The sequence below is a fragment of the Felis catus genome, chromosome E3, assembly GCF_018350175.1.
Source record: "Felis catus isolate Fca126 chromosome E3, F.catus_Fca126_mat1.0, whole genome shotgun sequence".
Classification (NCBI taxonomy): Eukaryota; Metazoa; Chordata; class Mammalia; order Carnivora; family Felidae; genus Felis; species Felis catus.
In genome coordinates this window covers 16,337,016-16,352,079 of record NC_058383.1, presented here as the reverse complement: position 1 = coordinate 16,352,079, position 15,064 = coordinate 16,337,016, and the positions used below count along the sequence as shown (strand labels likewise).

The 15,064-nt window shown below is 36.6% G+C and overlaps 1 protein-coding gene across 1 annotated transcript in view; it reads left to right on the top strand.

Moving 5' to 3' along the window:
- ZNF713 (zinc finger protein 713) overlaps positions 1 to 13,711 on the top strand; it is a 45,175-nt gene extending 31,464 nt beyond the window's left edge. The window contains exons 3-5 of the mRNA XM_019820640.3: positions 2,356 to 2,482; positions 2,820 to 2,912; positions 12,276 to 13,711. Of these exons, the coding sequence (XP_019676199.1) occupies positions 2,356 to 2,482; positions 2,820 to 2,912; positions 12,276 to 13,333 (1,278 nt within the window). The 3' untranslated portion in view covers positions 13,334 to 13,711. The remainder of the gene's footprint in view (positions 1 to 2,355; positions 2,483 to 2,819; positions 2,913 to 12,275) is intronic.
- Positions 13,712 to 15,064: the final 1,353 nt, after the last annotated feature.

Genomic DNA, 15,064 nt, shown 5'->3' with positions numbered 1-15,064 from the left:
TAATGTGTACCTTCTGATAGGATTCACTGAGAATCCGGTATCCCTTCCGTACTACCTCTGCCAAAAGTGTGTGGTGTCAATCTACTTGTGAGGAGACATTAGACAAGACCAGAGTTTTATTCTCAAAATAACTAGCTTATACTTTTCCAAATATCTATGTTATGAAATTTAAAGAAAGGCTCAGTAACTGCTGCAGAGTAAAAGAGACAAAAGATAGAAGACAAATGTAGTACATGGTCTTGAAATTTCTTTTGTTATAAAGGACATTATTAGGACATTTCATGAAATCTGAATTAGTATATAGTTTAGACACAGTATTGTGTCAGTGCTAATTTCCTGATTTTGATCATTGTGCTATCATTACATAAGAGAATCCCTTGTTTAGAGAGTAAACACTGAATTTTTTAGAGGTAAAGGGGCATCATGTCTGCAACTTACTCTTAAACGGTCCAGAAAAATTATAGAAAGAAAAAGGTAGAGGAGAGGGAGGAATTTTTTTTATTATTGCAGCTTTTCTTTAAGTCTGAAATTATGTCAAAATTTTTTAAATTTAAAAACTATAATGAGGGGCCCCTGGGTGGTTCAGTCAGTTAAGCATCCAACTCTTGATCTCAGTTCAGGTCAAGATCTCACAGTTTGTGAGTTTGAGCTGCAAGTAGGGCTCTGCGCTGAAAGCACGGAGCCTGCTTGGGATTCTGTCTCTCCCTCTCTCTTTGCTCCTGCCCTGCTTATGCACCTGGTCTCGCTCTCACTCTCTCTCTCTCAAATTAAATAAATAAACTTTAAATAAAATGAAAAAAAAAATCTATACAATATGTTACATTTGAGGTAAAAAAAAAGTGGGAGAAAATAAAAATCCATATTCATATTTGCATAAAGAATTTTGGGGAAATACACTAAAAAATTATAAATAGTGATTATCTATTGGGAGCAAGAGCTAGATAGAGAGGAAAGAAGCCTGGGAGAGAGATTTTTTTTTACTACCTTTTTATATGTTTTTGTTTATGAACTATATTAATATTAATACATTATCTACCTAAAAATAGAATTCAAATAAGGATATTTTTTAAAAAGAATAAAATAGAAGAAACAGGTAACCAAGTGCAAAATCATTAGAAGGTATAGAAGGAAATAAAAAGTACTAAATAAAACACCCAAAAAAGAACTACAAATGCAGGTATTAAAAAATGTACACTATAATAAATTAATAGTTTTCCTCACCCTGGTACTGCATGCAAGAAGCATGGGGAAAGTAGAATGGAAATTAGAAATAAAAGTCACAAGAGGGAAGATGTTTGTAGAAGCAGAAAACACATCTTTGTGGTATGATGGAAAGAGCATACTCTTAGAATAAGATTGAAGATAAAATCCAGTTCCTGCTATTTACTAGCTGTATGTCCTTGGATAAATTATTTAATTTCTTCCAGCTTTGGTAACTCATCTCTAAATTGTCTATGTCACTTAATTGAAATATATTTTAGAAGGATATGTTATCAAAGCATGAAAATTAATATAAGTAAAATGCCAGAACTGTATTTAAATATCGACTATTACCTTATGGGGGAAAGGACTTATTTGTAACACTACACTCATTCTGATGGGTTGAGGAGTTATTATACCCATGAAATGGGTGGTATTTGGTGGGGGTGGGAGACGGTTAGGTAGTAAGGGAAGAGGGGGAGGTATATATATTGTTTGTATGTGCCTGTGTTTGTATGGTGCGTCCCTTAAAGCAAAAGGATTGTTAAAAAGCACCGACAGTGGAGGAAATTTAGAAGTCACCCTTTTTTATTTGAATTTCCTACCTGTAACAAGGTAGTTTCTTTTTCTGATCCCCACATGCACCATGTGTCTTCTATTCTCAACCTGTTTGCCCTTGCTGCTTTTTTTTTTTCCAACCCACTGGAATACTTTCTCTTAATTCTGTCTGAAATTTAAAAATCTGTTAAGGATCTGTTGAGAATACACAAAATCCACCAACTTGACACCTCCTTACACCTCAGTATTTCTACTGATCCTGGATTCTTTCATTTCTGAAATCTTACAGCATGAATTTCCTATAGTTTTTCAATTGTTTAGGTGAGGAGAGTCTTTCCCTTGCAACAAACTGTAAAAAACTTAAAAGCAAGCCTTATTTCATGCATGTCTTTATGTCTGTCTTAAAAGATGATAGGTAGTAATTGTTGTTTTAAAATTTTTGACCTAAATTACTCAAGAGAGAGCCTTGAAGACTGGCAGCTCAACAGTTCAGACATCCTAACCTTTGCCACTGCCACTGTTGCACCTTTGCCCTTTCCCCAAAGGGCCCCTGTAAAAAGCAGTGTCTGGCTAAGCAGGGTGTTCTTGATATTTCAGGAATCACTGACGTTCCAGGATGTGGCTGTGGACTTCACACGAGAGGAGTGGGACCAGCTCTACCCTGCTCAGAAGAATCTTTACCGAGATGTGATGCTGGAGAACTACAGGAATCTGGTCGCACTGGGTAAGGATGTTGCCCCTGTAAAACTAGAAACCATTCTAAAGGGGTTTGTTTCCTTAAGTAGTGAAAATTTCCAAAGCTTTTGTGAATATAGTTCAGGCCAGGACAGAATGCTAATCAATGCTTGGAGACAGAGGACCTTTGTTTCCTGCTGTTTCTCCTCAGGTAAAAGGTCTTGACTTTGTTGAGTTTGAGATGAGTAAGCTTTATTTTGCTGCCTCTGAAGTTTCCCCTTTCCAAATCCAGAGGCTCTAAAGACTAAAAAAGTTGGAAATGAGTTCTGAGAGACAGTTTTGTTCCCAGTATAAACTTCTATGGCATACATTTTTCCCATGAATAGGGCATCAACTTTATAAGCCAGAGGTGATCTCTCAGTTGGAGCAGGAGGAGCAATGGATGATGGAAAGAGGCAGCTCAGGGGACATTCGTGCAGGTGAGGAGCAAGCATTTGGGTATTTGCTGCTCAGTAAAGAGAAGCAGTCACTTTTGAAATATTCAACTGAGTGTGCTCCAAATCTCTGCCTCTGGGGTTTAAAGAATACTGAGGACTTTTAAAATTCAGTTTATGTTTGACTTTTTTCCAAAGTGGAAATGGCTCTTTTTTTCTGATTAAACAGATAATATATACTTACTATTTAAAAATTTACACAACACAAAAGTTACTTTCAAGGTATTAATTTTAACATTCATAAATACCTTGGTGTTGTAAATCTCCACATAACATTTTCTGGTCTTTATTCATACATCCTCTCTCAGTATTCTTTAAATCTTTCTTTTCCATGTCAAAGATCCTCTGCCATTTTTACCTACTTTTCATTCTTTTTCCTTTTATTATCAAACTCTTTAAATATGCCTAAAACCCATAACCTGAATTTTAATTCTTTAGATTATCTGTGTGATATGACCCCTGTCCTACCTGTACTACTAAAATTGTTTACTTGGAGATTACCGCTAACTTCCTATCAGTCAAATCCAGTGGCAAAAAAAAAAAAACAAAAAACAAAACAAAACAAAACAAAACAAAACAAAAAAACAAAAAAAAACACAACGGTTATTGTCTCCTATGACTTTGTTGCATTCACTTTACTTTCTTGAAATTTTCTTCCACCCTGGCTTGTGATACACACAATTCTTGTCTCTTGTAGTCTCAGTCTTGTATCTCTACCTGCTTCTTTCACTACCTTCTGTCCCTTTTCATTCTTCTAAAGGTATGTATTCCTACAGACGTGGTGCTCAACTCTGCAGTACATCACTTTAAAATAACCCTTCTGTGTCCTTTTCCCATGTCTATATTTCTAGCCTCAGTATTTCATTCACATTCTCTTCCCAGATTTCAGATTATATTTTTGTTTATGAATGTCATGCCATTATTTTAATTATTTAAAACCTGGATTTGTTGACTTTATACTCTCTCTTTAAAGTATCTCTTTATTTTTATTCAATATATGAAGTTTATTGTCAAACTGGTTTCCATACAACACCCAGTGCTCATCCCAAAAGGTACCCTCCTCAATACCCACCACCAACCCTCCCCTCCCTCCCACCCCCCATCAACCCTCAGTTTGTTCTGTTTTTAAGAGTCTCTCATGCTTTGGCTCTCTCCCACTCTAACCTCCTTCTTTTTTTCTTACCCTCCCCCATGGGTTTCTGTTAAGTTTCTCAGGATCCACATAAGAGTGAAAACATATGGTATCTGTCTTTCTCTGTACGGCTTATTTCACTTAGCAGAACACTCTCCGGTTGCATCCATGTTGCTACAAAGGGCCATATTTCATTCTTTCTCATTGCCACATAGTAGTCCATTGTGTATATAAACCACAATTTCTTTATCCATTCATCAGTTGATGGACTCTTTAAATGAGAGGCTTCTTAACCAAAAAACCCCAAAAGCTTAGCTCTCTATTGTTGGCATACCACCTACAGTGTTCTGCCCAGTTATATTAGCAAGTAGTTGTATGTTAAACGTATGCCAGACACTGAGTTAGGTATTTTCCACTCTGGTTTATTAAGTCAAGTTAACCTACCCTGTCTGTGTCTAGTGTCCACCCTGATTCTTTGCTCTGGCACCTGGTTTTCCCATTTAGACTTGGTTTTCTGTCATTCAGTCTTCAGCTTATTTTTCAGTGTGGCTTTGACTTGGCTGTCCTTCTTGCTTTTAGTTCTCCAGGTCATGTTAGGTAGGAATCCTTGTTCCTGTTTTAGTCTCATTGAACCTGAATTTTGATCTGACCAGTGCTGCCATTCCATAAGTAGAGGCTAATAATTAAAACATTTTTTCAGGAACCCTAACACTTTCCCTGACAACAGTAGGTGATGTTATTTCTATGAATTTCCACACTTTGAAACCTGGGAAGTAGGAAACTAAAGGAAGAAAATGAAAACTCCCTTCCCAGGTGAATTGCCAGCATAGGAACTTACAGCAGAAGGCAAAGCTATTCTTTCCCTCAGGTACATATTTTTCCCCACAGACATATCCATTTGTAAGATCCACACTCTTTCCCATTATGTCCCTATCCACAGACCCCCAGCTAGAGAAAATAATTGCTAACTTAGGAAAATTTCCAGAAATTATTATGTGGATGCCTAAGGCTCTTGGTTCACAGATCGGCTTGAACAAGTGATTTCCTCATATCCTCCTTGTCAGGAATCAGCAGCCTGGCAGCCTCCTCCAAGAAGACAGATTGCATTTTTGCATTATCCTGTAAGACACTGAGACACAGTGACTGGTTCCTCTGATGAGGATGTGGCAAAACATTTCCATGGATGAACTGATCTAATTCTGGCTTGCCCTCTGGGTTACTGCTTGCCTTTTTGGCATCTACTGATGCCTATTTATCTAGAAAGCTCTTCCAGATGAAGATGAGACCTGGAAAATGTCCAGTGGACTTAGAAACAAAGAAGTTAATAATTATATTAATAAGAGTGATTATATAAGAATGATCAGTTAGTACATTTTGAGTGAACAGGAAGTAAACAGGTAGAGCTGGGTATGCAGTACTCTTATAAGAAGCTAGAATAATAAAGGGAGACAATAGAAAGCGTATGCTAGAATAGAAGCTAGTGTCCAAAGAGGATTGTTCCAAGCAGGAATGGTTTTAGCTTGTTTGTAATGCTGAAGGGGAGGAGTTAATAGAGGGGGTAATTAGAAAATAGATACAAATTATGAAGCAAGGTTCTAGAAGAGATGGGAGTGGGATTGGAAAGAAGGAGGTGAGGGTGATTTTTTATGTAAATAATTTTGTTGAAGAAAGATTTGGGAGAGTTCACAATGGTTATTTCTATTTTCTCGGCAAAGTAGGAGGCAAGGTTGTCTTTTGAATATAAAGGAATCGGGGAAGGATAAGTACAGAACTTGAGGAGCACTTGCTTTAGCTTACTAAGGTCAACAGAAACTGACCAAAAATGAATCAAGAGATTGCCAAGCAGCTTTGAGGGTCCAGATGAGATTTTGCCCTATGCATTTGTGGTTTCCAGTAACTATGCATATATTTGCCATTTCTCCCATTCTACTTGGCACTAGAAAGGCTTTTTTTTTTTTAACGTTTTATTTATTTTTGAGACAGGGAGAGACAGAGCATGAACAGGGGAGGGTCAGAGAGAGGGAGACACAGAATCTGAAACAGTCTCCAGGCTCTGAGCTGTCAGCACAGAGCCCGATGCGGGGCTCGAACTCAGGGACCGAGTTCTGGATCATGACCAGAGCCAAAGTCGGCCGCTTAACCAACTGAGCCACCCAGGCGCCCCTGGAAAGGCTTTGTAGATCCAGGCTGAGAGCCTGTCAGACTGGTGGAACTGAAGGAGGAAAACTGAGAGAGAGTTTGTTAATTCAGGTGAGTTGACATAGAGTCCAAAAAGTGACAAAAAGTAAAGTAAGGCCTGAAGAGGACTGGAAACTAGAAAACAACAGACAAGTCAAAGCAGCAGAGGTCTTGATGAGATTAGAAAGCAGGTGGAGAGTGAATAAGGCCATAGTCTACTCACTGAGCCAGAGAGTGTGACACTGAGTTCGAGATTCCTTGTATGGATCAAAGTTCAGATATAACTGTATAGCCAGGTAAATAATTGTTGAAATGAGATGAAGGTAAAAGCACAAACAACTACCAGTTATAAAATAAGATGGAAGAGAAGAGCCCAATTAATAGTAACTAAAAAGATAAAACACATAGAAATAAACTTTTAACAAGAAATGTGCAACACCTGCATGAGGAGCACTTTAAAACACTGACAGACACAAAAATAAACTTGAATAAATAGACATACCAAGATGTCAATGTTCCTAACACACATGTAATGTCATCCCATAAAAAGTGCCTTCAAGATTTTGGGGGAATCTTAGATAAGCTCATTCTAAAGTTCATATTGAAAAACCAAAACACAAAAATAATCTGGAAAACTCTGAAAGGAAAACAATGAGGGGTTATCTCAACTAGATAATATATAGCAAAAGTTTATTAAGCAAAACAAGGCAACCAACTGAACAGAATAGAAAATCCAGAAATAGACCTAGATGTATGCAGGGGTTTAGTATCTGTTAAAGGCATTATTTCAAATTAGTAGGGAAAAGGTACACATCTTAGTAAAATGATATTGAGATAACTGGTATTTAAGAGGTAGACCTTTTTTTTTTTTTTTTTTGAGTATAATTGACACACAATGTTACATTAGTTTCAGGAGCACAGCTTAGTGAATCATCTTTATGCTGTGCTTACCACAATTGTAACTATAAAAGGTAGACCTTTTAATGAATATTGAGTAGTCATCTGGAAAAAGATAAAGTTGGATCCATAGCTTACCCCTTAAACTAAGATACTCCAAAAGAATCAGAGACGTTAAATGTAAAACATGAAACCATAAGAGCATGGAAGAAAACATAGGAGAAATCTTTTATAACCTTGAAATGGGGAAGTCATTTCTGACTATGATTCAAAATCTAGAAGCCATAAAAGAAAAGATTTATACTTTCAACAGACACAAATCCCCAAATTCTGCATGGTATAGAATAATAAGCAAAGTGAAAAGGTAAATGGCAATGGTTGGGGTGGGGGGGAATATTTGCAACTTATATCAAAAGGGCTAAGCTCCCATTAACAAAAGGCTCCTGGGGTGCCTGAGTGACTCGGCTGGGTGTCTAACTCTTAGTTTCAGATCAGGTCATGATCTCATGGTTCACGGGTTCCAGCCCTGCATCAGGCTCTGCACTATCAGTGCAGAGCCTGCTTGGGATTATCTCTCTCCCCTACCTCAATCACGCTCTCTCTCTCACTCTCTCAAAATAATCTAATCTAGCCTAATTTTAAAAAGGCTCCTCTAAATCAATAAGAGGCCAACAGCCCAATAGAAATATACACATGTGAACAGTTCTTAGGTAAAGGAGTACAAATATGTTTAATGTAAGAAAAAATGTTCAGTCTCACTCATGATAAGAGAAGCACAAATTGAAACTACACCAGATGACTTTTTCTCACCTGTCAGGTCAGCAAAAGCCCAAAAATTTGTCTGCATACACTGTTGATAAGCCTGTAGGAAAGAAAGCACTCTCATACATTGCTAGTATAAGATGAACCACCAGTCAACACAGGATGTCATAGATTAATCAAGGGGGTCTCCCTTTCCAGACAACCCTGTTTGGTATTGTAGACTCTTTGGATGAACAAACATTGTCTAGAATCATATGTTTGTGTAAACAGTTTTATGGGAACACAGCCGCACTCCCTCTATCACTCATATATTGTCTGTGGCTGCTTGCACACTATAACAGCAGAGTTGAGTAAACAGTAAAGCCCATATGACCCACAAAACCTTAAATATTCACGAGATGACCCTTTATAGAAAAAGTTTACAACCTCTCTTAAACCAATCATTTTTAATTATTTATAACCACCACTATCATCAAGAAATCCATTTTTATTGCAACTCATAAGATCAGTATAATCTATAAAATTGAGACAAAAATTTTACCAAACACCGTTTATCTTTATTGCTATGTCAGATGAACTCTGATAGTTTCTCATCTTTTTTAGGCTATTTTGTTTCAGTTTTTTTTTTCTTTTTAAAATTAAGACTATTTTTTATTTTTATTTTTTTGAAGTATTTTTATATTAAATATAATTTACTATCAAATTGGTTTCCATACAACACCCAGTGCACATCTCAACAGGTGCCCTCCTCAATACCCATCACCCACTTTCCCCTCTCCCCCACCTGCCATCAACCCTGTTTGTTCTCAGTATTTAAGAGTCTCTTATGGTTTCCCCCCTCCCTCTCTATAACTGTTGTTTCAGTTTTTAATTTATTGTTCTACCCAATAAATTAATATCATAACTCACTATAGATCAGGGCATGTTTTTTAATTAACAAAAGGGAACTGGAAATACTACAGTGCCTTGCACATAGAAAGGGCAAACTTTTCAAAATTTGTTTTTCTCCCTCCCTTTCTCCCTAATTCTTTCCCTTTCTCTCCCTCCCTCTCTCTGTTCCTCTTTCCCTTCTTGTTTCCTTCCTTCCTAATTCTAAATAATTCAGTTCAAAAGGCATTGGATGAGGCTAAACATCAGGGTAAGTTGTTTACTTGATGAGATATACAGCAGTCCAGAAGGCCCTTCAAGATGTTGTTCAAGTTGCCCAGTGACATCACAACATGCTTAAACTGACCATGGTCACATCTAGAGGGTATCCCTTCCTGGATACAAAGGAGATCAGAGGTCTAAGTATCCTAGAAATCTAATTTTATCAGCAGGTCATAACCCCAAGAGTTGATCCAGGAAATATGGAGTCAATGAAGACAAACAGTAACCACTTGAGACTACAGAAAATCCCCTGTTTTTCTTCATGTAGAGCCCTTAGGTTCCTGCAAGAATAATGAAGGCCTGATGAACCCCTGCAATAAGCTAGAGAGGCTTAGTCTGTAGCCATGACCAAGATATTGCACTTGCTTAGTTTAGGACTTGGGCATAAAATAGATTGCATGTCATTCTCACAGTGTAGGCAGGCAAAGCTCTTCTGCTTCCATGTCTGAAAACACTTTCTTCCCAGGTAACACTTTTTCTGTAATCTCAGACAGCAGAGGATCAGGCAGTGTAAGAGGGGAGTAGGCAAAAGTACAAAGTAGGACTTGGGAGCTTCAGTTAATGATTGGGTTCCTAGTCAGGTAAGGCCAAACCAGGAAGAAAGTACACAGTGAATAACGAATGAACAGCATCTCTGCATGCTGTCTTATACATGGCTTGATAAAAGTGTTCATCCTTATCAGAGCCCACCCTCCTTTTAAGGAAAGTTGCAGTCATGTCCGCTAACATGGGGCCTTAGGTTAGGTGAGGAGCTAGAGCAAATGGACTAGAGTTTGTTCTTCACAAATGCTTTGAAACTCAAAGTGATCATTGTCTCATTTTGTAGTCTAGATTCTGTTCCCTGGCATCCCACTGGGATGTAGATAGGCAGCCTTGTGATTGCAGATCTGATGTGCCTTGAAGATATTCAGAGTGGGGGAGCAGTGTTTATATAGCCCATGCATAGTCACTCCTTCTGTTATCAGTAGATGAAAAGTCTGTCCACCAGCAGCAGTTTTCCCTTTTCCCTCACAGAGGCATAGAAAGAAGGCAGTCAACAAAAATGGCCATGAATATGTTGATCAAGCCACCATGTTTCCAGGAATAAACAAAAGTTTCAGAAGCTAGGCCATAGGGAATGAAGGCTCTGAACTCTACTCCTAGGCAGAAAATGTGTCTTCAAAGTTCTAGCCAGTTATTCTAAACATTTTAGAGCCAAAGTCCCTAGGCAAGACAAAAGCATTTGGGCTGAAAATAAAATCCGATTGGTAATCTGGTTGAAATGGTCAGTGGGTTTAAAATGAATCTTCTAAATCACTATTTTTTTCCACATACAATTTTAGACCAGAGTAGGTTCTGTTTATGTATCTTTTTGTATATCTTTAAGCAAACTGATCGGTTTTTTACAATTCTTTTTTTCTTTATAAAATATATGTTTCATGTTCAGCCAACTATTCTTGCCATGCTGTTTGTGATAACAGTAAGTCCAAGGTAACCTAAATGTGATTGATTAAAAATACTTTGACATATCCAGAAAATTGGATATTTTAAAACCTTTAAAAATAATATGGAAATGTATTTGTTGACATGTAAATGTGTTCATGATATGCAGTAATGTAAAAAAGCAAAATACAAAACAGTATTATGATGTAATTCCAGTTTATTTTCCCAAGACAGTTGTTGACATTATTATTAATGGAGCCCCCTTTTACTCTCAAGTGTCCTAATTAGGATGATAATTGTATGTGCCAGCTTCAAGGGCAACACTCCTTCAGCTTTTATATATACATTCCCTATGGTTGGAAGACCAAGACTAGTGAGTGACTCACATTTGAGAAACCTAAAGCAGTCTAAGGCCCAAGAACAGCTAACTAATGAAATGGCTTTTGTAGGTGAGCCAGAAAAACTGTTGAGTTAGGATCTGTCTGTACTATCCAAGTTTGTTAGAACAAGGTATCGTGAGTGTTATGAGTCAGGCAACATGATCTTGGATCTTGTCCAGTAGGATTCACGCTGTAGGGCTGGTCTGAAGGGACTATCCAAACTAGAGCTTTATCTGTCTAGGTCATGGAAATGAGAGGAGAGGTCCAGCTAAAACCTCCCAAGAATCATAAAAGTTCCCAAAGTGAGTCCTATTTAGCTTTCTGCAAGCTGAGAATGTGAAGCCACTCAATTATACAAAAATTGGCCTTTCTCTTAATCCCTCCCTCCACATGACTCCTACCCTCCAACTCTTGTTAGAAGAGAACTAAACAACACTTAGTAAGTGAAGGAAGAAGTGGCCAGGGAAATAGTTAAGTGGGGAAAGAAATGAGAGAGTAGTCAGGGAAAAATCTAGCAGGAAGAAAGTAGGGCAGGGGAAGAGGCAGGCAGTGGGAGGAAAGGAAGAATATGGCTCTATAACAGCCCAGGGGAAGAGAAAGGGATTAATTTTGGAACTTTGATTATTAAACACATGATTAAATTTTTAATTATTGAATAGAGACTGTGTTTGAATGTAACAGGAGTATCTGTTATCTAAGAATGAGGGGAGAAGCCATGGAACCTCCCCAAATCTTCATCTGGAAGCAGAATAAGAATACCCCCACTAAATTAAGTTCAAAGAAGTGGTAGGAGGCTGAAATGAAATTTTGTTTGTATCACAATTCATATGACTTACATTTATATTTGTATGAACATAGGGAAAAAATCTGGCAAGACAGCCTCCAACAGCTCCAAACAGCTGCCTCTACAGATTGGAATTCTTACTTTATGCATTTCTACATTATTTGAATATGTTACTAAAAGCAAGTATTCATTTTATCATTTTAAACAAAAAATTAAAATAGGAAGAAATACATACTTTTTCAATAAACAAGTAGCTGACACTACATAAGGATAATCCACAGATGAGATTTATAAGGTCTGGATCTGTCTTCTTCCAGTAGTCTTTCTTCTGATACCTCCTACCTCTGAGCACAGATCTTTCTCTGATATTTCTTACTCTCCTTTCCATTTCCTTTCAACCGTGGATACTCCTGGATGATCTTTTCTTATGATTACCACACATGTTTTAAAATTTCCCCCTGCTCACTGCTTTTTGTGATCCTTTTATAGTCTTCCCCCTTGTTACATGGCCATATTTTAAAACTTACGCTACATATGCTTTGTTCACATTACTTTAAGTCTCACTTGGTAATTCATTGTGCAACAATTTCTTTTTCAAAACAGAGAAGATGGCAAAGTATTTGTATGTTCTGAATTTCTTTTAGGTGGAGAGAATAGACCTGATATCAGAAAATCAATTCCAAACCAGAATATTTCTGATGAAAATCAAAACCATGACATGATAATGGAGAGACTAACAGGAGACAGTTTCTGGTACTCCATCTTAGGAGGACTCTGGGATTTTGATTACCAATTAGAGTTTAACCAAGAAAATCAGCAGAGACATTTAGCACAAGTATCTTTCACCCACAAAAAGATCACACAGGAGAGAAGCCTTGACTGTAATAGATTTGGAGAAAACTATAATGTAAACTCAAACCTTATTAAGCATCAGAGAATTCCTTCAATTAAAATACCCCTTAATTCTGACACACAAGGAAATAGCATCAAACATAATTCAGACTTGATTTACTATCAGGGAGACTATGTAAGAAAGAATCCTTATGAATATAATGAATGTGGAAAAATCTTCAATCAACATATTCTTCTTACTAATCATATTCATACTGAAGAGAAACCCAGTGAATGTGGGAAAGCCTTCAGCCACAACTCATCTCTTACTCAACCTCAGATAGTCCTTACAGGAGAGAAGCCCTATAAGTGTGATGAATGTGGGAAAAGATTCAGCCAGAGGATTCATCTTATTCAACATCAGCGAATTCACACAGGAGAAAAGCCTTTTATATGCAATGAATGTGGGAAAGCCTTCCGTCAACATTCATCCTTTACTCAACATCTGAGAATTCATACTGGAGAGAAGCCCTACAAATGTAATCAATGTGGTAAAGCCTTTAGCCGTATCACATCCCTTACTGAACATCATAGACTTCATACCGGAGAGAAACCTTATGAATGTAGTTTTTGTGGGAAAGCCTTCAGCCAGAGGACACATCTTAATCAGCATGAGAGAACTCATACAGGAGAGAAACCCTATAAATGTAATGAATGTGAGAAAGCCTTCAGCCAGAGTGCACATCTTAATCAACATAGGAAGATCCATACTCGGGAGAAATTGTGTGAATATAATAAATGTGAGAAAACCTTAAGTTCCAGTCCTTCTCTTACCCAGCAGCATATAACTCACAGGGGGGAAATCATATGAATATATAAATATAGGAAAACTTTTGGTCAGATCTTTTCATCCCCTTGAATATAAAATTATTCATAGAGAAGAGAAAATTTATAAATAAACTTTTAATGCATAGAAACCAAATAAATTTAGATCTTAAATTAGCATATTCCCAGGAGAGATTATAAATAGTGAAAATAATTTATTTTATAAATAAGGTAATATTGAGTCATGTTCCAAATATGATATAAAACTTTTTTTAATGATCAGAAATCTTATAGGCAATAATCTGAAATTATTCTCCTGTAACTTTTATGATATAAAGTTTTTAAAGTATGTAAACATTGATTACTTAAAGCAGTGATGTAGTATAACCAGTCACATAAACTTGAAATAAACATAAAAGCAATATTTCTCAAACCAGCCATTTGTTTCCTTTACAGTTTTTACCATATTCAGTGTTTACTTAATATTTTTCCTTAAAGGGATTCAGAATTTTTAGCATTGCCTAGGAAATATTATTTGCAGAAATTATGAGTTTTATATGACAATTATATTTGTTCTAAAATAAATAAACATTTATTTATCAAAATACATATATAACTTTGAAATTAAAAATATCCGCTTGATGTACTACCTAAATCTTCTGTACCTTTATTTGAAAAACAATGTGACAGGATTTTGGCAGTGTTTGTTTTCATTTCAGCAACTTTTGCGTTTTCGTCAAACAACTTAGAGGATCATTTTAAGAAGCATGTTGGAGGAGACTAAGGATCATAGTGATGAACTTTGAAAATGATTCAGAGAAGTCTACTTTTCTATCCTGTTGTTCTAGTTTTAAAATTCCCTCTAGCAAACATAGACTTTTTTAATTAAAATGGATTTTTTTGTGTGTTTGAATACAGAGTTTTTTGTTGTTGTTTTGTTTTGTTTTTATATAATGACCAGGGGCTAAGAATCCCTACACTTCCCTACACAACTGTGAAAGACAAGAAGTAGAAGACCAGATGTTGAGCTGTGGTGCCATGATGAAGCTGAGAACCAGGGAAGAGCCTTACTGGCTTATATAAATAACTAAGGAGGTACTAATAAATTGGCCTAAAAATTCATTTTATTTATATAAATTTATTTATGTAACACCTTTTTCCAAAAAGAATTTAAAGTAGTTAATTTTTTTTATGAATACAGTCCTGTGTAACAGATAATCACATTTTGATGTTAAAAAGCATTATAAATGTAAACTGTCATAAGCCACAAATAAATACATTTTGGGGGCTGCTTCAGTTTCTTGGTTTTCTGTTTTTCTCTTTCCTCAGGCATGGCTTGAAGAAGCCATGAAGCTAAGGTAGAAATGTATTTCCCCTTTGCTTCCTCACCTTTTTTCTTCTAACGTAGCTCCCATCTCAAGACTTCTCTTTTTTTTCCCTCTGAAGGACTAGATTTTGTAAAGTTCTTGAGTCAAAGCTGAAATGATTTAAAGACATTTAAAAATTAAAACACTAAAAGTAATAAAATGAACTCATTTCATCAGAGAAGTTAAACTTTTCAAAGTACATTTACGTCCTGTGCATCAGCAGTGTGCAACAGTTAATAAAACCATGAGTTACTATGGTCAAGGAGAATTTTTAATAACATTTTGTGCTCAGATGTCCGTGTAGTAGAGATCCATTTTCAGGGTAGTTCCAAAATGAACTACATTTAACATTCATTTGCCGTAAGTAGGGCACTCAGATTTCAGGAAAAGAGTGAGCCAAGGTGAAATCT